The 26,010-nt window shown below is 32.8% G+C and overlaps 2 protein-coding genes across 2 annotated transcripts; one reads left to right on the forward strand and one right to left on the reverse strand.

Annotated features, from left to right (window-relative positions):
* Positions 1 to 10,134: 10,134 nt before the first annotated feature.
* LOC114755603 (uncharacterized) lies at positions 10,135 to 13,957 on the forward strand. Its single transcript, XM_028944484.1, has 2 exons — positions 10,135 to 10,559; positions 13,835 to 13,957. The coding sequence occupies exons 1-2, from the start codon at positions 10,218 to 10,220 to the stop codon at positions 13,955 to 13,957; spliced, it is 465 nt and encodes a 154-aa protein (XP_028800317.1). The 5' UTR covers positions 10,135 to 10,217.
* Positions 13,958 to 15,773: 1,816 nt separating this feature from the next.
* On the reverse strand, positions 15,774 to 23,113 carry LOC114755604 (disease resistance protein At4g27190-like). Its single transcript, XM_028944486.1, has 3 exons — positions 21,244 to 23,113; positions 18,304 to 18,425; positions 15,774 to 16,412 (listed from the first exon to the last, which is right to left on the reverse strand). Exons 1-3 carry the CDS (start codon positions 23,111 to 23,113, stop codon positions 15,774 to 15,776), a joined length of 2,631 nt encoding a protein of 876 aa, XP_028800319.1.
* Between the last annotated feature and the right edge of the window lie 2,897 nt (positions 23,114 to 26,010).

Genomic DNA, 26,010 nt, shown 5'->3' on the forward strand with positions numbered 1-26,010 from the left:
CATATGGTTTCATGCCAGCCTTTAAACCATAAAAGCCGAAAAGCTTCTCGAGTCCCTATTCACCTATCACTTTTCAAAATCCTTATTTCTCCACTTACCTTTTTTTTTTTTTTTTTTAATCTTTATCTATATCTGTGTTATTTTTTTCTCCATTGATTTTTTTTTCCTTCAAATTTCGAAACACCTTCTCTTGTGAAGAAGAAACGGAAAAGGATAATGCAAGTGAAGATGAGATTATGAGACTCAATGTTGTGGCTTCCAACTCTCTCCATCCATCCCTAAACTCACCATCATAAGGATCAAGGGGACTATAGCAGAGAGAGATTTGCAGATAATAATGCAAGTGAAGAACAGGGATCACTCTCTTACAAGTAAAGGGCCATGGAAAGCTGAGGAAGACGAAGTGCTTCTTTGATTCAGATTATTATTTTCTTCTTTGAATCATTTATATAGTTCATTCAACCCTGAACCTAAATGCCCTTTCACCTCCATTTTTCACACGGCTCATCTCATTCCTACTCATATTAAGCAATGAGTCACTTCATCTCATCTCAGATTAAACAAATAAGAAAATTAAAACATGCTGAGAGCATATAATTTTTCTTTCCAGCCGCCCAAAAAGTTCAAAAAAGAAAATACTATGTTGATGACTTTGATCAAATTAATTTTTAATACAATTGTGACTTTAATTAGATTAACCTCATATATTGTCCATCATGGAGTCTCATGTTGTCCTTAAATCTTAACATGTGGTGGCCTCTGTCTATTATTAGACCTGTGTAACCAAATACTTCACTAAAATGAAAAAGTTGTTAAATAATCATCTAAATTTTTAGTTGAAAATGAAAAAAAAATTATTCAAATTTATCTCTGATCGTGCCAAATAACTTGTGTTTTAATTAATTTTTGGTTAATATGCTGCAACCTTGCTATTTTCTTCTAACAAAAGGATCTGCCTTTCCAACTTTTTCTTAATTTCCTATGAATTTGAATAGATTTTTAAGTTTTCATCCTCATTTCGTTCTCTTCCATAAATTTCGGCAGGTCAGAGCTTCATGATTTTGAATCTCAGATGACTCCACCGGAATCAGTTAGCGGCGCAGAATGCTAAGTCGTCGGCAACAATCAAAACCAAAGAAGAAGCGGACGTGAAGAACCAAACAACAAAAGACAAGCAAATCTGTAGTGGAGATGGGCAAGCAAATAAGGAAGACGGATGAGCGGTGGTTGCGAGAGAACCTTCGAACATGGATGAAGAAGATGAAGGGGCTATTTGGGAATTTCTCACCTTGAAAAATTGTAAAATTGTTTTCCACCAAAAACGGGGCGAAGAAGGCTTCCCATGGATGAGGGAAATTTTCACCGCCGCCGGAAAATACTCTTCTAAAAAAATAGTGCACCAAACATACTCAGGAAAGGAAAATGAGCCATTTTCCATTTCCCAAGCCACATTTTCTGGCCACCAAATGGGCCCTAATTTCTTAAAGAACCACAGAAAATCTGAGATTCTGGATTCATAGCACTGTGCAATGTTCTAAAGCCTAGAATGATTAAGTTTAAGGAAAAGTCTTGTGTTGGAGTTGATCTATGTTTTACTACCTCTGGTCCTTAATATAAGAGTTTGTTTGATTTTTATGTTGGTCCTAAATATAAGATCCTAATATACTTTGTCTCTCATATTTATACAATCTTTTTCCAAGATGGTCCTTCTAACAATGGTAATTCTACACAACACACTTAATTAATAAGGATATTTTAGAAAAGGTAACATATTTATTACAAATAACTAACCTAATTTCTTTTCCTAATCTCCCCAAATTAGTTAACTAGCTCTTATAATCAGGATCAGAGTTAGTATTAAAGAATATGTCTGTTATTGGAAGCTTTGTAAGGACAGTGCAAATGATGTGGATGGGACCTCAAAACGGTGTCTAGGATTCATATATTCAATATATCTGTATTCCTTTGCTCTATATATTTCTTATTAGATTATTGAATTAAAAATAATAATTGACTTTTGATGATAAGAGTGTAATTCAAATTTAAAAAAATATTTATTATATTATTATTAAAAACTATTTCCAAAAACTTGAATCGGAATATGATTCATTCGAGGTTTGTCCGTTCTTAAGTTCCAAAGGATAAGGAGGAGCTCACGGCTTTCCGAGCAAGCTTCAGAAAGCAGATTCTAATTTTTTGATCCATTTAAAAAAAAACATAACTATATATAGCTGATTCTTAAACTGTATGATGAGAGCCTTTGTCGTTTGCCTTGGGGTTCCCAATCAAAAATAAATCCAAGTAATGCAATATAGTACAAAACTCGAGTCGTTTCACTTTGAGGAGCCTTTATTTGAAATCCTAAGCAACTAAGTATCAAAAATAAAGAATTGACTTGGAAAGGGATTTATTTTCTTTTTAATTAACTAATTGGCAAAATTTAAAAGGATGCAAAATGAGTAAATAATTTTTGGATTTTTAGTTTATAAAATGGATATGAATTAAATAAATAAAGAGAATTAACAAGTGACAGCAAATGGAAGAGCAATCCTCTAGCACAATGATTAAGGCTATCATTACTTCAATTAATTTGGGAGTTAGCTGAATTCAAAAGACTCTAAGGGCCACCCCCTAGACTCGGTTTAATTAGAATAATCAACACCAAGCCACCTTGCATATTAATTATTCACAATTAAACTGTTTCAGCACAATTAGCCAAAAAGAAAATCAAAGAAAAGCAATTAACATTTTTAGTCCAATAACCAAGCCACCTTGAATTACCACTAAATGTTCACAATAATTTCAAAACATAGTCTGACCCAGTAAAATGTAAAGAAATTAAAGCTAATCACAGCATAATGTTAAATGCTAATCAAAGATTCCAACAACTACAACCAATCTCAATACAAATATAAATCATCACAGCCCATTCAAACATTATAAAATTCATTCTAAGACCTAGAAATCACAATTATAATGAAAGAAGTAAAGATTAGAAGAGTTGAAACTCCCCTTTGAAGCTCTAAGTTCAAGCCATAAACATTGTTCTAGAGAATTGGAGGATTTAGCTACTCTTAACCATCACAACCACAGCTCCAACAAACCAATTCGGTTCAGCCATGAAGAACAATGAAGATGGAATCTGCCGGAGTGATTTCGCTGTGGAAGCTCACGCTGAATCCTCTCCTTCACGCCGCTGGTTCGCTGCCTCTGTTTTTTTTCCTTCCGTCCGTGCTTCCCTCCTCCAACTCGTTTTGTGTGCCTCGCGTGTGTGTGTGTTTCTATTTCAGCGCCGCCACCCGCTTCTCCGTCTCGTGTGCGTGAGTGATTATTATTATTAGGTTGGGGAGGGCAAAACGTTCCGTTTTGCGCTCCCCTTTTATTATTGCTATATATATATTATTTTTCTTTTCTTTTTCTTTTTTTTTTATTTTTAATTCTTCCAAAAACCTGCAAACAAAATTCAAAGTAAGGTAGCATTAATTGTCCTCAAAAATCAATTAGTCACAATTAAACCAAAATATGACAATTTTGCCCCTATAAAATAATAATTCAAAATAAAATAAATTAAATCAATTAAGGCAAAAAGAGACCAATTAAGCTGACAAAACTCATATAAAAGATATCAAAATATATAAAAATAATTGAGTTTGTCAACTCCCCCACACTTAGCCTTTTGCACTCCTGGGCAAAACATCATTAAAGAAGAATCCAATAGAGACACTCAATGCAAGCAACATAAAACTAACTAAGCATGAATGTGCAATTAACTCAAGCAACCTTTATTCTTAATTAATCAACAATTATAGAATACTTCAGTGCAAAGAAATTAACACAAGAAACATAGCAGGATAAAAGAAGAGAAACATAATAGAGCTCACATATGGTACAAGTGTTTCACTCATCTCTCAAATGGGAAAAATTTCACTCAATCCACCTAGATTAGCACCTACCATAAGCTTGTAGAAATTCTAATATCTCCACCACTAACATACCTTAGACTCATGATCAAGGGGACTTGAAGGGTTGTAATGTTGGAAACAAGGCCAAATGAATGAATGGACTAACAAGTGAAATGCATGAGTAATAAATATCAACTCAAAGTGAGCTTAAGTACAATCATAAAAAACACCAAAGTGCAGATTTTAACCTTTTGAGACAGAAATCCTTGCTCTTCAAACCACCATGGAATGCCTTATTTCAAATTTATTCTTTTGTTGCAACTTATTTTCTCTCTTTTTTTTTTTATAACTTTCTTTCTTTGGCTTTTTCTAAACATTTTCTTCTCTTTCTTGCCTTTTTCTATCTCTTTTTTTTTTTTTGCTTCTTTTTTTTTTTTGGCATCCAAACCCAAGAAGGCAAAGATATAGATATAATGATGTACTTTTCAAAATGAAAACCAAATGTAACTCATGCAAAACACTTGCTAAAAAAAATGAATGGAATGAAAGTGAAGGCTCAAAGGGGTGAACAAAGGTTAAATGAAGTGGTTTGTGTTTGGGTAAAGGTTTAGAAATGAATGCCCCTATCATCTTCACAAATCTAGGTATTAATGCAGCTTTGAAAAAGAATCTAGACAAGTTCTAGAGGTTAACCAAAACTAGGTGAAAATCACACAAGATGAGAAAAATATATGGCTCAACAATCCTTCCATCAAGGCTTTCTCCAAGATGTTTCCTCCTTAAGGATCAAGCTATGAAACAAGGTTAATAACACTGCACCAAAGGCATTCTACTATGCTAATCAACTAAGAACAGAAATCACTCAATCAAATGCAATCAAACTCAGCCGTGCAATATTCACAAGCATTGTGCAAAAAGATTTTAAAAGAGATGCCCAAGGATTACAAAAGTCAAGTCAGCAACAGAGAGAACATCAAATACCCCATACAGCAGTGCAAAACACTGAGGCGAATGAAAATAGGAGGACACACAAACTAGCAGCAAAATTCCCAAGCAAGAATCACTCTCAAATCATGCGATGCAATTCAGAAATCAACCAATAAGGCAAAGAAGAGAGCAATTATAGCAGCAATACTTAGGAAACAGGTGCAAATCCAAAGGCAAATTTTTTTTTTTTCAAGAGAAAGCTCAACAACTCAACAACAATCCCTCCCCCACACTTAAATTTTGCATTGTCCTCAATGCAAAATCCAAGGACAAGGTAATGACAAGAGAAAAAGAGGATCAATAAGGGAGTAAACAAAAACAAAGTTACTTTTCTACTAGACTAACTCCCCCACACTTATCCTCTTCAATAATTCAGTTAAGCACAGTTAATCGATGCAAAGTTAAGAGAGAATAAGTGAGGAAAGAGACAACCTTGTGCTTAAAGCGCCTTAGACTCTTAAAAGAGAAATTCTCATCAATAATGAGAAACATGAAGCTTAGCAAAAAGGATTGCTCTTGATGATTGCACTTTCTTGGTGGTGGCTCAGGGTCAATTGAAAGAGGTCCAAGAGCATATGGTGGAGTTTGGTGTTGAGGAGATCCCTTCCAATTATGTGCCTGCACAGAAAACAACTAGCAGCAGTACCAAATCTAACAATATAGACTTCGAGAGATTTCAAATAAAGTAAAGACATTTTATGATTTAGACTCTTCAAATAGCTACAGCATCCAAGAAAGTCAATGATACTCCCATCAGTAGGAGTCAAACAATCATTTAAAGTTTCGAAACACTTAGGTTCATGTGACGTGGAAACTGAAGAATCCAACTGACAGTTATTGGAGTACAGCACATCACTATCACATTCACAAGAGGTGGGAGGTAAAATGAAAGCAGAAGAAGATTCATGCAGAATACTACTATTGACACAGCTAACTAAATCAGGAGGCAAATCACAAGACAAAACTTGTTGAAAAGACTCATCTACATGCATAATTTTGTCAATCAAAATTTCAGAGTCTTTCTCAACAACACTAGAAGCTACTAACTCAAAGGAATTATCATGCAATTGGTTCTCAAGGCAATGATCATTCTCACATTTGTCATCAATAATTGCACTCAAACAAGATTTAGCAACCTTAATGTTCTCATACTTATCAATAACAGCACTTTCAACACTAGGAAGAGAAACATGGTTGGCATGTGAATCATCACACAAAACAGCATCTTCATCCAAATCACTACCACTAAGAGCAACAAGATGAGTATTAGCATGTTCAAAAACATGAGGGGATTCACAGACAATTTCTTCATCCACCTCAATATCACTCATATTATCAAAAGCTTCAACAGGAATAGTAGTTATAGCACAAGGGTCAATCTCCTCAAGAAGAGGAGCAATATTACCTGATGTAAGGCACAAGTCCTTGTGAGTTTGTGGATGTTCTTGCTTCATCTCAGTCTCTTGCATGAGTGAATTTGGATATTTTGATTCATCCTTCCCCATCCCAGATTCAATTTGCGCTATATCACTCAAGAATTTTCCCAATGCACTTTGACATTCTTCTAACTCTTCCTCTGATTCCTTAGAAATTCCAGATATTTCTACCTCTTCAAGTAATCCATGGTAGTATGAATTTAAGCGGTCGTAAGCTTCTCTTAAAAATTGTATCTGGTCCTTCTTAGGAATAGTAAGAAATGGGTCAGGTTCATTGAATTGATGTTCATGAGATTGGGGGAGAGAATGGTACTTGGATTGGGACGAGGGTTGGTGGTAGTATTCATATGGAAAAGGAGGTGGTTCTTGGTGGTGTGCATATGGTAGAGATATATGATTAAAGTATGGTTGGTGAGGTGGAGTGATGGGTTAGGTGATTGATGTGGAGGATGGTTCATCCAAGAGGGATCATGGGTATAGATGTGGTTAGGCATTTGAGACTCTAGCTGAGCTTGGAAGGAGTCCAACTGTTGTAACAACTCTTCAATCTCTTGAGAACATGTTGAATTAGAAGGTGCTTCATTCCATGTACTATTTCCTGCAAAAAAGTGAGAGTGCGAGGGTAGATCATGATTGCTATTAAACCAAGCCATGAGTCACACAATCAATTCCTAACAAGAGCCAATCTAAAGAAACTCAAAACAATCCTAAAAAGCTAGAAAAATCAGAAAAATAACACAAAAACACACAAACAGAAAAATATGGAAAAATTCCAGAAAAGAAAGAAAATTAGAAAAAGTAGGGAAAACGTTTGAATTTGGCCAAAATTTGCTAGGGCTAATAGCATAGCTATTAGTCTTGCTTAAAATGCCCAAAATCTTTAGAATACCAATTTTCAGAATTTTCTGGGCGAAAAATTTTTTAGTTCCAGCAAACTAAATTTTTTGAAAACTCAGATTTTTGCCAAATTTTGGATGTAGATCCAACATTATGATGCAAAGGCATGCAAGTGTCTATATCTATATGCAAAAAAAAAAAAATCAAGATATTTGGTTGTATTTTTAAAAATTTTGATGCAAATGAAAGCAATGCAATGAAAAACTACCTAAGGATGCTAAAACTAACTACATGCAAAAACTAAAAAGCTCAAGGACCAAGTCAACCAAAGATTGACACTTAGTTACTTGGGAATCAATTTTTTTTTGGCTCCCCGGCAACGGCGCCATTTGATGAGAGCCTTTGTCGTTTGCCTTGGGGTTCCCAATCAAAAATAAATCCAAGTAATGCAATATAGTACAAAACTCGGGTCGTTTCACTTTGAGGAGCCTTTATTTGAAATCCTAAGCAACTAAGTATCAAAAATAAAGAATTGACTTGGAAAGGGATTGATTTTCTTTTTAATTAACTAATTGGCAAAATTTAAAAGGATGCAAAATGAGTAAATAATTTTTGGATTTTTAGTTTATAAAATGGATATGAATGAAATAAATAAAGAGAATTAACAAGTGACAGCAAATGGAAGAGCAATCCTCTAGCACAATGATTAAGGCTATCATTACTTCAATTAATTTGGGAGTTAGCTAAATTCAAAAGACTCTAAGGGCCACCCCCTAGACTCGGTTTAATTAGAATAATCAACACCAAGCCACCTTGCATATTAATTATTCACAATTAAACTGTTTCAGCACAATTAGCCAAAAAGAAAATCAAAGAAAAGCAATTAACATTTTTAGTCCAATAACCAAGCCACCTTGAATTACCACTAAATGTTCACAATAATTTCAAAACATAGTCTGACCCAGTAAAATGTAAAGAAATTAAAGCTAATCACAGCATAATGTTAAATGCTAATCAAAGATTCCAACAACTACAACCAATCTCAATACAAATATAAATCATCACAGCCCATTCAAACATTATAAAATTCATTCTAAGACCTAGAAATCACAATTATAATGAAAGAAGTAAAGATTAGAAGAGTTGAGACTCCCCTTTGAAGCTCTAAGTTCAAGCCATAAACACTGTTCTAGAGAATTGGAGGATTTAGCTACTCTTAACCATCACAACCACAGCTCCAACAAACCAATTCGGTTCAGCCATGAAGAACAATGAAGATGGAATCTGCCGGAGTGATTTCGCTGTGGAAGCTCACGCTGAATCCTCTCCTTCACGCCGCTGGTTCGCTGCCTCTGTTTTTTTTCCTTCCGTCCGTGCTTCCCTCCTCCAACTCGTTTTGTGTGCCTCGCGTGTGTGTGTGTTTTCTATTTCAGCGCCGCCACCCGCTTCTCCGTCTCGTGTGCGTGAGTGATTATTATTATTAGGTTGGGGGAGGGCAAAACGTTCCGTTTTGCTCTCCCCTTTTATTATTGCTATATATATATATATTTATTTTTCTTTTCTTCTTCTTTTTTTTTTATTTTTAATTCTTCCAAAAATCTGCAAACAAAATTCAAAAGTAAGGTAGCATTAATTGTCCTCAAAAAAACAATTACTCACAATTAAACCAAAATATGACAATTTTGCCCCTATAAAATAATAATTCAAAATAAAATAAATTAAATCAATTAAGGCAAAGAGACCAATTAAGCTGACAAAACTCATATAAAAGATACCAAATATATAAAAATAATTGAGTTTGTCACTGTACATGAAGCCTTCTTATGTGCTCCATCCAAAGCTTCAGAGCAATTTTAGTTTACTTACTAGAACTGTAATTCAGAAGCGTCAGTCATAATCAGAATTGAAACATAAAATAGATCAACATATAAAACTAGTACATTAATCCAAATAGATGTTACTTGAAGTAATTGGTTGGATTCATTCTAATAGGATACTATCTCTGGTCCTTAATATTATATCGTACCAGAAGATATATTAATCCTCTGATATCTCAGCTGGCATGTATCTGCCTCCTTTGTATGAGTGAAGATGACAATATCTCCTAATTTTTTTGTGAGTATCTGCCTCCTTTGCATGAGTGAAGATGCTTATATCTACTAATTTTTGTGCAATTGGACAATCTTGTTTGTGAAGAAAGATCACTTTCTTGAATTGTGATTCAGGCGTATGCACCTAAGTGATCTTATATTTCTGGTCTGTTACAAAGTTTGTAAATTAGTTGGTCACCCGATTGTGTTATGACTATCTACTTTGCAATTCAAGCTGTGTTGTCAAACTTGATCACTTGGTTTTGGTCTCATAGAATCCACATTAGTGTTTGTAGCCTAACAGATTTGTGTTGGGCATTGAATGGTTCTTTGACAGAGAGACAACCCCAATACTCTACTAAAGTAATAATTTTTCTTTTAATTGAAAAGAGTTGAATTGTTATGAATTACGATCTATGATGTCTCCTTTAGTGTCCCTACAAGAAGTTTTCAGCCATTGTGTTGGATCTTATTCCATTGACATCAATATCCTCAGTCCTCATTGATACAGAGGATTCAGTGGAAGTTCCAAGCAGTTCTCATAAGAGAATGGCAAGTCGCTAAGCAGAAATAAAGGGCATCTACCTTCAGAAATTACCTAAGCCACATTCCAAAACCTTCATATATAGACTTTTTAGGCTACCAACTAATTAGGTTACTAACACTTACAACTAATTAATCACCTTACTAATTCTACTGCTAATATTCTGTCATGGCAATTCAAAAGCATCAGTCACAATCAGAATTACAACAAAAAGGGATTAATTGGCATATAAAACTAGAAAATTAAAACTAGATGTTATTACTTAAACCTCTCCTCTTGTGAGAGCGAATTCTCACCTCCCGTGAGAGCACAAACCGCCCCTTGGTGAGCAAATTCCATCGGCGTCACCGCCGGGGAGAGGGAACCTAGTGTGTGCGCGTTGGTGTGTGTGTGTGTGTTGGAGATTTTGCTAGATCTGAAGATGAGGGCAAGTTCTGAGGCTTTTTTGGTTAGGGATTGGAAGGAGGAAGATCAGTGGGCAGCACGACTAAGAGCCTCAACAAGAAGGGCGAAGACAAAAACAGAGCGGCCGAGCGCAAATTGGGAATCAATGGGAATAGCACCAGCGATGGTGAAATCTAAAAGCTATTTTGGTCAGAGGAGTATGGGTGAAGGAGAGTTCTATGTGTTGGAAGAAAATGAGTTGTTTCTTCAAAATAGATCTATGAGCCATGGATCAATGATTCTCAAATTAAAGCTAATCTCCCAGTGCCTTCTTGATGTAAGTCTGTTATGTGGGATTCTTTTGCCTTGGCCTTGTGAGGTAACAAGATCTGATACTCTTTCTTTGAATAGTTTCTTTGTGAACTCCTTTTGGCCATATGGTTTGATTGCTTGTTATGAAGTGTGTGTTGTGCTGGTTGGTCTGATTTATGCTTCTTGGTGCTTTTGGAATACGAGGAAAACCTTGGTTTCTGTTCAAAATGATTGTTGCTGCTAGTTTGTACTGTTGGTTTTATTTGAGATAGTGCTTGCCATAGTTTCTCAAAGGTGATAGGGCTTTAGTTTGTTTTCCTTTCAAGACAAGGATATCTCGGGATTTATTGGTAACTCATTTGTTTGCTTTGCTTCAATCTTTACCGAAGGGAAGGTCCAGAAGTTTAGTTTCTTAGTGGCAATCAAAATGGCTCCTCTAAAAATTAAGGATGATTTAAGATGGGTGCCGCCTGGATGTCATTGGTCTGTATTTGATTTTAAGAATTTAGTGTTAGTAGTTGCTGGGATTGATTGTTCTGTTTAAGAGAGGTTTGCTTCTGCTTTGGCTTTGGAGATTGGTCATTGGTTGACTGGAAATCTAGAGGATAAAAACCTTCTAGCTCTCCGTGTTGATTTTTGCTCAGCTTGGGTTTTATGCCCCCCAATCCCAATAATTTCTTCTTTTGTTTGTTCGTTTCTCCTCTAGAAGGATGGTTAACTTGTGCTCATCTTTGCTTGCCTGGTTTTGTGGTTGTTTTGGTGTGCAGCTTCAAGTGCATTAAGGGAGTGTGTTCTTGGATAGATTTTTCATCTTCTCCCCTTCTTTCTCACGGTTTATTCTAAGGTGCTGCTATAGGAGTGAACCAGATCTTTTGTTCTCAGCTGCTGCTATAGGAGTGATCCAGTTCACAGTGTTGTCTTTGGTGTTTCTCCCTTCCTGTTTCTGCTCTTTTTTAGTTTTTGGGTTTCTGTTGTTTTCTTTGCTTTTAAACTTTGAGTCGTTCTGTTTGTTTTAAATGATATTATACCTTTTCTGATAAAAGAAAGAGATGTTTATTACTTGAAGTTGGAATCATCACAATCGCCTTTTAAATGTCTGGCGAATATTTAATTTGCACCTCTAACAGAAGTACTTTTGATCCCCCCCCCCCCCAAAATATTTTCAGTGTAATGATATATGAAAAAGTAGTTCTAATATATAAATAATAATAGTTTATAGGTTTTAGTTGTTAATTTGTTCTTTCCAATATTAGATTTATATTAATTGATGCTGTCCTGTGAATAAATGCAGGAAATGTATAACGACACATCCTTATGCTATTTTTTAGGATAAGGATGATGCACGCCTGAAGTTGAACTTCCCTTAATTGTCGCTTTGGGGTTACTCCAAAAATTAACCGAATTAATGCAATATAGTGCACAACTCGGGTCGTTTCACTTTGAGGAGCCGAAAACGAAATTAAACCCTAGTAAATAAATGCAAGTAACCTAAACTATAAAAAGAGATTTTGATTTTGAAAAGCTGTTAATTAAATACTGCGAATCAAATTGAAATTAAAATACCTTTTTTTTTGGTTTTTTATATAAAAGTGATTAAAATGAATGGAGATTAAATAAATGAAAATGAGACACACAAATAACACTGATAAAAATCAATCCTCCAATTCAACAACGTAGGCAATCATCACTCTAAAAGATGTGGGAGTTAAAAACAATGAATTAAGAATTATAATTAAGCTTTTAATCCAACAACCGAGCCACCTCGAGTTGCCACAAAATATTTTCCTAAAATTCAAATTACTAACTGCAACCAGAATAGCAAAATGAAATTAAGGATATTAAAAACCAATGCTCAATTAAATTCTTAAATTCACAATAATAGACTTAAAGCTAGCAAGAGACAATATGATCCAAGATTCTAAGCCACCTTAGAAAATCACAATATATTAACTCCAAAATCAATACAAATGTCATAACCACAACATCACAATTGAAATCAAAGCTATAAACAGCCCAATGTCAAGTGCTAAACAATAATCCAGTCACAATAATCCCAAAATATAATCAGATTAAGCAATACAATTATCCCAACAATTAGAAAAACTATTCTAAGACCTAGGAATTGTTAAACAATTATTGAGTAGGAAATTAAAGCAACTAAAACTCCTCTTTGATGATCCAAGCTCCTGCCATTATTGTTGAATTAGAGAATTAGGAATTAGCCACGGTTTGCCATCAAATTCGCTGCAATCAGTATTTTGCTACAGGATCCCATGGAAGAACACTGTTCACGCTGAATGGTTCACGTCTCTGTTTCGCTGGTCTGCGTCTGCGTGTTCTCTGGTCCTTTCTCCAGCCGCGCCCAGCTCGCCTTCAGCGTCCGTGCATTCAGCTCCGTTCGGCGTGCTCTGCTCTTGCCTTCCGTGTATTCCCTCCAGCCGCCTCGCGTGTGTGTGTTTCTTTGTGCGCCGCTTGCTCTGTTTTTGTATCTTGTCTTCGGCGTCTTCTCTTGCTTTTCTGCCGCCCCCAGCGTGTGTGTGAGTGATTATTATTATTAGGTTGGGGGAGGGCAAAACGTTCCGTTTTGCTCTCCCCTTTTATTATTGTTATATATATATATATATATATATATATTTTATTTTTCTTTTCTTCTTTTTTTTTTTTTTAATTCTTCCAAAAACCTGCAAACAAAATTTAAAAGTAAGGTAGCATTAACTGTCCTAAAAAAAACAATTACTCACAATTAACCCAAAATATGACAATTTTGCCCCTATAAAATAATAATTCAAAATAAAATAAATTAAATCAATTAAGGCAAAAAGAGACTAATTAAGCTGACAAAACTCATATAAAAGATACCAAAATATATAAAAATAATTGAGTTTGTCAACGCCATGAACTATTTGCAATGGAGCTTTATTTTTTGAGGAAAATTTTAACGGTTGCATTCACATTTTCCCATCTTTTTTGATGATATGAGCTTAACAAGTTAGTTGTTATCTGATATGATGACAAAGCTGAAAGCAGAGTAGGCAGATGGTTTTTTTACACAAGCTAAACTAAAGTTCTGTTTGTTTCTGCTAGAAAGTTTGGAGCTGTTTTTGCATCTATATTGGTCTCAATATAATATTCACTGCATTGTACTGCATTCTCTTTGGATAATAGATATTTTCTATTAATTTAGAGCATTTAATTTCAAGCCCTTTGATGGGATAAGTTGAAAGTTGTCTTAAAAGGCTTAGATTATTGATTAAGATAGAAGTAAACCATCCCTGCATTGTTGCTGAAATTTTTGAACATCAAGAGCTCATTTTTATGTGTGACAATGTGTCATCTTTGTAGTTCAACACACTCATAAACACCATATTCTCATTGCCGGCCACAGTGGCTTTGATCGTGGTGGTGTTCCTTGACAAAACGCTCAAGGTTGAAAAGTCAAAGAAAGATAGAGGGATGACATGGTAGGCAAAGTTCAGAAAGTTTAAAGGAAATAGCAGAAATGAAGAGTTCTATACTTTGCCATTCAATCGCAATAGGTTTTTTCCACCTACTTGATATTCCACCTACTTGATATTCATGAGCATGAGAAACACAGATATATAAATCATTAAGTCATGGCAAATATGATGAGTAATATTGTTTCTTCACAGCCATCCCTCGATTTTTTTTAACTTGGTCCCACTTAGGATTATAAAGCAATTGGATTCATGCTCCGTAGATTCAATAAAGAGGACATTTATGTTTCTAGCTTTATTACCTTTTTAAAAGCTCTCAAAACTATTTCTAATTTGTAGTTACGTTCTTTTATGGAACTTTCTTGAATGTATCAATCCATGAATGCAAAGAATCCTAATTTCTTATATACATTTGCTAAAGTATACCTTATTAGATGAATGAGAAGGGGGAAAACAGAGACCTATCAGCAGGACTTTGGTTTATAGTAAGTGGACTATGAATGATATTTTTATTGTTAAATTAAACACTAGGAAGCTTTTTCACATTCTTGTTATAGTTATTACTTATCACGGTTCATTGTAGAGGCCAGATATAATTTAATTATTTTTTTTATAACATAATCCAATTCCATTTGATGATGGATTAATATTATTATCCCTTAATGACGTTTTCTCTTAAAATTGTTCTAATTTTTATACAAAATGTAGGCAACTCTTGAAAAATTTATAATTATTTACAGTTGTTAAATTGATGGATTGTATTATAAAGTTTCACTTAAAATGCTTTATAAACATGAACATTACTTTATCCATCGGAAAGATGAAGAAGTGTAGAGAGATTATGGGTGGGACCTTCAAAACTTATTTGTCTACAATTTAAAGGTATCTTATCCTTTTTTTCACTAGAAAAACCTTTGTTTTGATGATTTCTTTTACATATAAATCAATATAGAATTGTGATTGTATTTTTTTAAACAATAACAACTATATTGCGATATTGAAATAAAGGATAACATAAGAAATCATTGATTGATACAATATTTGAAATAAAATAAGCTGTGCACACAAGGGCCACACCGTTATTGTATTTTGCGTACAATCTTGAGTATAGTTGCATAGTTCCAACAGACTCAAATAAAACACAACTTCAAAGGGGTATGTCTAAAATTTTAAGTTTTTTTTTTTAATCTTTTTGTGTAATTTTCAATACATTGATACAAATCCAATATATTTTCACACACAACATAGTAAGACACAAATGCAGATAAAGAAACCATTGGAAGATCCAAAGCTCATCATCAGCCGTTCATTGTCTAACTTTCCAATTTGATCTCCAAGACTGACAAAAAAACAATTAATTAGCAGCTTAATCAAAATGGAACATATAGACAAAATAAAAATTAATAACCTTGTTTATTCTTCACAGTCTTCGAGACTGTCCTTAGATAATGTGTATTAAATTAGAGCTAACTATTTATAATAATGAGAAATAATGTGCTAAAAATGCGTAAATGGTGGAAATTAATTATTTTTGAGTTCTATATAATTATTCGACTTCTAATATTACCATAACATGTGACTTATTTAATATGAGTACATTATTATGATTTTGATATGACGACCATTATATAGACACGGAAAATTTTTTGGGAGTGATTGCAATTTCTTATTAAAAAATTAGAGGGATGTGCGTGTGGGTATTAAGATAGAATTTTTTTCCTTCTAATAAAAGACCGTTTTTTTTTTTTCATATAACGATAGAAGTTGTAAAGCACAAAATTATTTCATTGATTAAATATGATAATAGTTTGAAAGAAAGAGTGTAGCTACGAACCTGATGACGAGGGCTTGTCTTCTAATGGGATTTTTGAGATTTTTGATATGTTTGGACAATCTTCTATTCTTATAGTAGCAGAAAGGTGGCTAAATTCATAACCTTCATAAATCTCTCTCAACTTTGGCAAATTCCAGAGACTCAAATAATTCAGTTTAGGAAACAGCCTTTGATGATGAGCAGCTACTTCACCTTCATAAGCTTCAACAACCCTCTCCAGTTGAGAGCAATTCCTTATAGTTATTTTCTCCAATGAAGGACAATGAGATGCCAGAGAATATGAGAACACCCTTCTCACTTTGTGGCAATCAATTATACGAATGCTCTCAAGTTTGGGGAAGCAAACAGTGGAAGTAGTAGATAGATTCTTAAGTGACTCTTCACAAAATCTTCCCTCCCATTCATTGCATCGTATTACATCAAGATACCTCAACTCTGGAAGGCTTGTAACAATAGCAAGAATGAACATATTTCTTAGTCTTGGGCATCCCCACAGTTTAATGCTTTCAAGTCTATGGAGGCTCAAAATTTGTATGGGATCTTTCCAAATATATTCTAATTCCGGTAGGTAAGCTAACCACATGAAACATAATTCTGACTTTACCACACTCACTGTGTCATTTTCATGTTCCTGTGAAGTAAACATATTCAACGATTAGATGAAAGTTCAACATATGGACTATATATGCACATGAACCGCATAAATTTAATGGCAATGTAACATTAAAAATTAAACCCTCACGTGAGAGAAAATGTCTCTCAATTTTAGCGCTGACCACAAGGTTAAGTACTTTAGTTTGAGAAGTAGTGAGAGAAAATACTAACGTGTTGTGAACTTTTTTGTTTGTCATGGAAGGACTCAAATTCCCCTCTGAAAATCTCTCTCAATCTGGGCAACTTAATCAAAGTTAATTCCTTTAGTTTGAGAAGTGATAGCAGATCGTCATATGATGCTTCTTCAACAAGCCTCTCAAGTTCAGAGCAATTTCGGATCGATATAGTCTCAAGTGAAGGACAGGAAAGAGATGCCACAGAACAGGATAGCAGCCATCTCACTTTGTTGGAATATGATATCTCAATCTTTTTAAGTTTGGGGAAAAGAATCAAAGGTTGCTGTGAGATTAAAACATGCTAGTTAGTTTCACAAAAAAGCTGAATGGAAAACATACAACTTTTGATAGCAATAAAAGATGCACACTGAGAAGTACCTTTTTAATGTCCACAGAAAATTTAACAAATATTGTATATATGTACATAACTTGTAGATATTATATCAGCTCCAACTTATTCTAAACAAAATACAATTCCATATAATTATTTGCTTGACGAAATAAAAAATAAAAATCAGAAAGTGTTGTTTGGAAAAATAAAATTAATTATTTGACAAAAAAATTAAAATGAACTAAAGAGATTAAAATTTTTATCAAATTCATATGTGGAAAGATAAATAAATAAAATGCAGCTTGTAAATAATGTTTTGTAGTACTGGAAAAAGAAAAAGAAAAGGAAAAACTCGAGCAGTTTAATTTTTAGCAGTATAGTGTAAATGCTAAATAGAAATTCTATGAAAAAGAGGTAGGTGAACGAAATAAAAACTTTATCAAAATGTTTGAAATCTTTAGCAAGACCTTCTATCAACACTAATTTTCTGAATTGATCATTTCATGGCAAAATAAAAATAACGTACTTTTAATCAATCAATCTTTATAATAACATGGGAAAATATGTGACTAGCAAATGTCGTATGATTATATTAATTCTCTATTATAACAACTATATGACATTGAATTAATAATATATATCTTGTTTTTTAGCAAGAAGTACACATATTATATATTTCTTGACCAACAAGAATTATTTGAACAAAAATTGAAATGTTAACCTAATTTTCAACAAAAAAAGGTATTTTTTTTCACATCAAAAAGAAAAGAAAGCATAGCGAAAAAATTTGAAAGGGAAGAATATTTCTCTTAAAGCATGTTTAGTTTTTAGATAATGCATCAACACTAATTTATTTTAGAATAAAAATAACTTTGAATAAGCACTTCCCACAATAAATACCTAATGGCAAAAGCAATATGAAAAAGTCATTTCCTTGATCAAAATGCAGAATAAGAAATGTAAAATGTTACTGCATCTGACAAATAAAAGTTGTTATTTAAAAAAATAATAATAAGAAAAAGGAAAAACTTATAAAGGCAATAATATCTTATTATCATGAAAATAAGGAAAACTCAGAAAATAGTTTCATCGTGTAGCCTAAATATATAGCTAAGAAAATTTAATAATAAAAAGAGGTTTATACAGGTATAATAAATTTCAGTCAAAAATAAAATAATTATGGTAGAATTTATCTTTAATGATCATATAAATATATATTATACGATAGCAAACAAAAAAATTTCAAATAAAAGGGAAATGTAAATTAAACATGGCTACTTTAGCAAATGCATCAACATACATAAATTATTGTTATTTCTAACATGCAATTATTCAAGAGAGCTGTTGCGGATGAGACTTACCTGTTGATAGTCTTGCATATCATGAAGTAATGGATCCCCATGTGCAACTTCTTCATCAATGAGCCTCTCAAATTCAAAGCAATTGTGTATGCGTATAGTCTCCAGTGAAGGACAAGGAGATGCTAGAGAATAAGATAACAACCATCTCATTTTGTTGCAATCAGATATGTCAATCTTCTTGACTTTGGGGAAGCAAATATTAGAAGAAGAGAGGTTTTTGAGTGGTTCTTCACAAAATATTCCCTCGCATTCCCCGCAATAATATACTTCAAGTGTTCTCAACTCTGGAAGGCTTGCAACAATAGCGAGAGTGAAGATACTTTTTAATTTTGGACAGTACCGCAATGAAACATTTTCAAGTCTATGGAGGCTCATAATTTGGGTGGGGCCCTTCCAAATATATTCCAAATATGATAGACCAACTAATTTTAATTCACTCAACTCTGAATTCAGCTTTAGAGGTTCTTGTACTTTAATAGATTCTTTGTCATCTTCTACTCTTCCTTTCACTTGAATTTCAAATATAACTTTCTTTCTTCCACTCCTTTCAATTTGTAGACTTTTCAACCTTAGAAAAAGGCTCAAGGATTGCTGATTTTGCAACTGATTGAAGTTTTTCACAGTAACGCCCACATAAGCACTGTCCGTTTCCTTTCCCTATAAATGTCTTAAAATTAAAATTATGAAATGGACTGATTGTAACAACTTGCTTTTTACTCTAATTAGATTGGAGAATGAACCCATTAAATTTCTTATATTATATATATAAATTGTTGCCAACTATTGCTGGCAAATAATCCTTTTTAACAAGTAGGCAAATATAGATAGTAACAAGCACGACTTTTTTATTACCAAAATTTGAAATGAAAGTATAAAAATTTTAATAGCAATAAAAGAGGCACGGTAAGAAAGATCTTTTTAAATGCCACAAGAAAATTTAAGAAAAACATTTATCTTAAAATGTGGTACCCTAAATAATCATTTTATAGACAAAAATATAAAACAAAAAATTTAAAGTGCTGTTGGGAAGAATGAGATTGATTTTTTGATAATAAATTAAAATGAACAAAAGATATTAAAGTTTTTATCAAATTCGCGTGTGGAAAGAAATAACAAAGACAATTTGTAAATAATTTTTTTATACTCCAAAAAGAAAAAGAAAAATATAAGTAGTAGTACTACAAAGATAGTAGTAGTACAAAGATACACAATTGGAGTGCACTGCAAACTATATTTTATACTGAGGACCAGCAGTAGTGCAAAGATATAGAATTTCATGATACAAACATTGTTACATAGTTAAAAGTCTTTAAATAAAGAAAGAAACGACACTAATTTATAATATATTAGCTTCTTTAATTACTTTCCACAATTAATATGTACATGGTGAGAGAAATTGTGATTTACAAAACTATTTTATGTTAACAAACAACACTTGGCCCTCATTTTGAAATTGATTTCACGTATTTTTTAAACGGTGATAACATAATCTCAACATGTATCCAAGAAACGAATATTCTATATATTTTTTGCTGCATGATTACATTCAACCTCCATTATGACATTTAATTAATGATATGTATATATATCTCTATAACCAGACATATTATATATTTCTTGACCAACACGAATAATTATTTGACCAAAAATTGAAATATAAACACACAATTTAAAAGTGTTTTTTCACATCCACGAAAAAACATGGCAGGAAAATCCAAACGAAGAAAGAAAGAACATTTAAAATATGGATAGTGCATTAATGCTAATTTATTAATATCTGATGCCAAAAAAATTAATATAAAAAATAAAAAGCTTGAAAAGCAATAGTATTTTGTTATCCTGAAAATAAATAAAAGCCCAAAAAGTAGTTTTATCGTGTAGCCTAGATGCAGAGCTCGGAAAACTTGATAATAAAAAGAGGCTCATATAGGTACAATGAACTCAGGTCAAAAATAAAATGACTATTATCTCTTACTAAGAATATTTTTTAAAACATAAATATATATTATACGATTGTAAACATGGCTATCTTTAAATTAAAAAGAAAGTAGAGGTAGAATAAACAAAAAGAAAAGTAACACGACTATTGTTGGTTAATGAGAATGTATGTCTTTTATACTTATATCTATATATATATATATATATATATATATTGTTCGATCATGAGCACAGATTTTTCAAATTAAACGAAAAAAAGTAATATGTTCAATTTGTTCTTGGAAAAAAAAAAGGCAGAGTGAGCAAATGAAAAAATCACCTACAATGTGTGAAATTATTAGCAGTTGCATGATTTTAGTTTTTTTTTAAGCACAGAAGTTAAAATAAAAAGGCATTGATTTCACATAAATTGAGAAAAGGACATCAAATTTATATGTATCAAAAGAGAAAAGCAAAGAAAAATCAGTTTGAAAATTAAATGAAAAGATACAAAGTGATTCAAGAGGAATTTTGCGAATAATACTTACATATGGATAATATTGCTTATCACGAAGTAGTAGATCTCCATGTGTAGCTTCTGCATCAATGAGCCTCTCAAATTCAGAGCAATTACTTATAATTATTTCCTTCAGTAAAGGACAATAAGAAGCTAGGGAACAAGACAATAGCCATTTCACTTTGTCACAATGATCAATATGAAGTTTTCTCTCAACTTTGGCAGGCTCGTAATGGTGGCATGCGAGAAGATACAAATTCTCAACTCAGGACAACTCCATATCCACAGCTCTTGTAACATAGGAAGAGAGCATCTAAGAGATGAATCTTGGAACACTTGTTCAAGACTACTCATTTCAAACAATCTTAAGGTGATCAAGTGTGAGAACACTTGTTGTGTTTGAAGAATGTTCATATCAGGGTTCTCAATGATGAATCTTTTCTTTTGACAGCATGATACCCCTAAGTGCTTTATCTGAAAATTTATATCTTCATAATCCCACTCACAATTATCTAGCCAAAGGTGGTTTGCTCTAAGAATGAGATCTTTCATTGATGAATTCAAAGTAGAGACTCTAAAGCCTTGTATAGATAAAGCTCTTAATTCTTCACCACAACTATCCAAAGATTCTGGAAAAGGGTCATTTCCATATGCACCAATTATACTACATGTGGAGTCATAGAGAACATACCTCTTCAACCCTGAAAGGAAGACATTTTTTGGAACACCGTATTTATTATCCCAAAAGTATAATTCTTCAAGCTGCTCACACCTTCCAATTACTTCTAAAGGGCTCTTCTTAATTTGACATCTAAATATATCCAAAAGTCTCAGCATTTTCATGTATGCAATTCCAGTAGGTAATTCATCAAATAGAGAACTGTGTAAGTCAAGAATCTCCAATCTTTTAAATTCACACAAAAAAGAGATGTCACCCAATTTTTTCCCTCTAAAACACAAGGTGTGAAGATTTGTTAATGATACAATTGATTGCGGGATAGTGATTGAGCGAAAAGTTGATCCCCGCCTGCTCCATTTAAAGCCATCTGTTATGAGTGCCAAGACTTTGAGTGATTCTATTGCTCCGATACTTGCAATAAACCCATGAGGTTGAAGTAGCAGAATCTCAAGTTTTGGACAATGCAATTGTTTATAGAGCTCGAAATCCATATTCAAATTCCATAATGACACTGCCTTTGTATCTTTCAAACTTTGGTAGCTATCAATGAACATGCTTGAAATTGCTTGGTCATCCACCAAAATTGCTTGGCGTTGCTTCTTTGCAATCCACAAAGCTACATCTCGAACTAAATCATGCATTTTCACATATGCTTCCTTTTCTATACTCATCAACAGACAAGAATCCAACAAGATGTCTAGAGCATCTAAAATCTCTCCCCTTACATCCTTCATTGTGACAATAGACTCCTCTAGCTCAAGTGTCCTCTTACCAAATCGAATTAAATCCTCTCTATGAATTTCATGATCTTCAGGGAACATAGAGCATAATAAGAAGAGTGACTTGGCTATTGAACTTGACAAACCATCATAACTCAATTCTAGACATGCATTAACATTGGTCAAACCTTCTTCAACATTTAACGGCTGACTGCGTTGTAGTCTCCTTAGTGTTGACTCCCATGCTCTAATAGGTTTTTTCTTTAAGGACCTTCCAACTGTTACTATTGCAATCGGTAGCTCCTTGCACTCGTTAACAATTTTCCTTCCTATGTCATCAAACATATTAGAGGAATCACTGCATAGATTTGCATGCTTCTTGAATAATTCCCATGCTTCCTCCCTAGTTATCAAAGGCAGTTCAATAGTCTCACAACCCATAGAGCCACATACATTGCGAAGGCGAGTTGTTAACAAGATCTGACAACCTTCCACAAGTGGAATGCCAATATCTTCAAACTTTAGATATTCCCACACATCATCCAAGATTATAAGAATCTTCTTATTTTTCAATCCATTTGACAGCCTTTGTGCTCTGGCCAATGGAGTTTCCTCTGAAAATTTCAAATCTATTTGCTCTGCTATATCTTGCTGGACTTTTGTAACATTTAGAGGTTTTGAAACAATGACCATGATGACCTTTTCAAAAATCTTCAACTTGTCCACCTCCTTCCCCACTTCTTTTGCCAAAGTGGTTTTACCCGAACCGCCCATACCACAGAGTCCGATCACCTTGTTCTTTCCATCTTTAATTGCCTCTAAAAGATGCTTATAAGTAGATTCCCTTGACTTGAAATCCACAAAGTCGTTGGAAGAGAAGTAAGTGATGCCAGGAAGTTGGATTAGATGAGAAAAATGGTCTTTCTCAAAGTAGGACTCCTTTTTTAGCTCCATCATCCTCTTTGCGTTATTATCCATTTGTTTTACTAAGGAATACTTGAGAGACACATTGAAACAACTCTTTCCTTCCTCTTCAACCTTTTGTTGCAACTCTTACACATTCTCTAGAATTTTCTCCACGTCATTCAACCAGTTCTTCACAGGTAGCGTTATTTCCTCACTATTTCGAGCAGCTTGTTCTATACGCTCCTTCACTTCTTCCAGTCTTCTTTTCAGCACATGTTCAGCTTCCTTAAGCTCTCCAATGAATTTCTTGAAGCAAAATAAATAGCGAGCACGATCTAGAATTGGACCTGCCAAGCATTCTGCAACCTTTCCACCGATACCAATGACAATGTCTTCCATCTAATGCAATCATCATTTATGTTATGAGTAATCATCCCTAATACAAGTCCATTGTATACGTAAAACATATATACAATCAAGCAATCATAACCAGAGAATATATATATATATTGAGACAATGTATATCTAATAAAATTAGTCTTATATCACCATCCATCTCATGAAAAACCGATAAATATTTTATGACAAAGCAAGATATATAGCATAATTTATTAACATATATGTTTCTCCCTTCATATGATGCAGCACTAAAAAGAACAACAATATGAACAATTAATTAGTGTTGAATGCAATCCATCTGCTAATAATAAAATATTCACTCCCCTAGTTTTTTTTCAAATATTGATATAAATACATAAATAAAGGCCCACAAGAGACCCTTGAAGGGATAAAGACATAAAATAGACATGTAAAGTAAAAAGATGATAACGAAACTAAGAGTCTTTGGATAAAAAAATTAAAGTTACAAAAAGTAAAAATAAATTATTCTTTACTTGAGTTCTTTACCAATGTACCAATTCATTTGGTGATTACGAAGTTATTCCCTTATTATTATACTCATTGCGAATAATAATAAAAATAAAAATACAAGCAAATAAGGAGTTTGGCGGGACGAGTTAGTCTGATATAATCATTATTACTTACCTCAAGTATCGTAATGAAATTAGACAAATAATGCAGAAATGTGCACAGAGTGATTCTCAAATGAAATTAATTAAGAGATACCCAGCTGCAGAAAAATAGCAAAAAACAATTCACCCAATTAGTACAAACTTATTATATATATATATATATATATATATATAAATTTTCAAAGATTGTCCAATATATCAGCGCGCAACTTGCAAAAAGACATACCAAATTAAAAATTATCTTTTTTTAATTAATTTTAGCCTAAGATAATCATGATGCAAATTGATACATACATATTTAACTTAAAACTGAAAATTGAATGATTCAAGATTTGGGTGATTTAAATTAAAATAGTTCATTTAGATCAAAACCATGTTCAATAACATCAATTCAGAATAATATCGAAAGCACCTACAAATTAAGTGTTTAACGCACTAGTATTCTTTAATTTGAGAATATTATTACTCTTTTATAGTCTGAAAGTTTAGATAATTAGGTTAGATTTTAATGAATAACATAACTTTAAAATAATCTGATTTCTTTCACTAGTATATATTTCCCAAAATAGACATTTCATCAGATTCAGTAGTAAATTTCAATTAATATAGATACAATGTAATACACAAAAATTGACATCTAACAGATTTCATTTTTAATTTTCTAATGAAATTTTGATTAAAACCAAATAAAACGGAGTGTCTTCAAATCAAAATTTACCATTGACATTGATTTTAGGAATTCAAGGAAAGCACTAAACGACCGAGTATTAACAACAGCGACTTGCAGAGAAATGTCAATATCACAATATAATATATATATATGTGTGTGTGGGTGAAAGGTCATTTCTGCCCAAAAAGTACGGTTGCAGCCTTGCGAGTACACATATTTTTACTCAATTTTTAATCTGCCACTTGTGCATCTTTCTCTCCTAATTAATTACTCTAATTTTGTTCTGTTAATACCGTTAGTTTCTATATAGGGGCTAACGGTACTAACAAAGCAAAATTACAAAGATTAATAGTGTTAACAAAGTAAAACTTAAGTGTTTTAATTAAGAGAAAAAAACACAGATGCTAAATTAAAAATTAAGAGAAACTATAGGTACCTATAAAATGGTTTTTTCTGAAAATATTTGCGAGAAGCTTCGGGCATCCAAACGTTTTTTTTTTTTTTTTTTTTATCTCAGTGTCACATTGGAAGTGTTAAAAAATAACATAGTCACTCCTAACTGTTAAGGGGATGTTAACATACTAAGTTTTTTTTTTCAATAGTTAGAACAGTGTTGCTCTTTTTAAAATACTTTTAGAGTGATGTTAAACTAAAAATTTTTTTCCAATACGCATAATTCCTTGGTGGATATATACTACAAGGGCAAAAATCACCATTAGCCCTCTCTCTCTCTCTATATATATATATACATATATATATATATATATATATAACAACTGTAAGCTTATCGTAGAACAGAGAAAACACAGATATTTAACATTACATAATTGAACTTGTTTCCAATAAATAAAAATAAATTGATTTAAAAATTAAAAAATACAAGTATTAAGAGCAAAAGTTAGTTAGAAGGTGAATCACATATTAAGAAAACATTCTAATCTGATTGAAAGTAAGAAAACATTCTAATCTGATTGAAAGTAAGTATCACAAGTTAGTACCAAATATTTTTGTGTGGAATTCAAACGCAAGAACGAAGAAAAATCATATTTTTAACTTTTTTTTTTACCTATATTTCCCAAAACATCATAAGACGTCATATAAAATTTGGTCCAGTATTATTACAATGTTCAAATTATTTATTTTTCATTATCATCTCGATAGCCAAAAACAAATTTTTTACCATAGACTCCAAGAACAAAGAAAAAAGATATCATTTTTTGCCCAAAAAAAGGATCACATTTACACACTGTTTTAATTATGTTCTCTTG

The sequence above is a fragment of the Neltuma alba genome, unplaced genomic scaffold, assembly GCF_004799145.2.
Source record: "Neltuma alba isolate B1F8T4 unplaced genomic scaffold, ASM479914v2 tig00010294_pilon, whole genome shotgun sequence".
Classification (NCBI taxonomy): Eukaryota; Viridiplantae; Streptophyta; class Magnoliopsida; order Fabales; family Fabaceae; genus Neltuma; species Neltuma alba.

Coding starts and splice junctions, on each gene's coding strand:
- LOC114755604 (XM_028944486.1), bottom strand. CDS start 23,113: ATGGATAATAACGCAAAGAGGATGATGGAGCTAAAAAAGGAGTCCTAC. Junction 18,426..21,243: donor CCACCTTTGGCTAGATAATT/GTGAGTGGGATT, acceptor CTTATTCTCTAG/CATCTCCTTGTCCTTCACTG. Junction 16,413..18,303: donor ATATGCAAGACTATCAACAG/GTAAGTCTCATC, acceptor TTTACTTCACAG/GAACATGAAAATGACACAGT.
- LOC114755603 (XM_028944484.1), top strand. CDS start 10,218: ATGAGGGCAAGTTCTGAGGCTTTTTTGGTTAGGGATTGGAAGGAGGAA. Junction 10,560..13,834: donor TTTTGCCTTGGCCTTGTGAG/GTAACAAGATCT, acceptor TCATCTTTGTAG/TTCAACACACTCATAAACAC.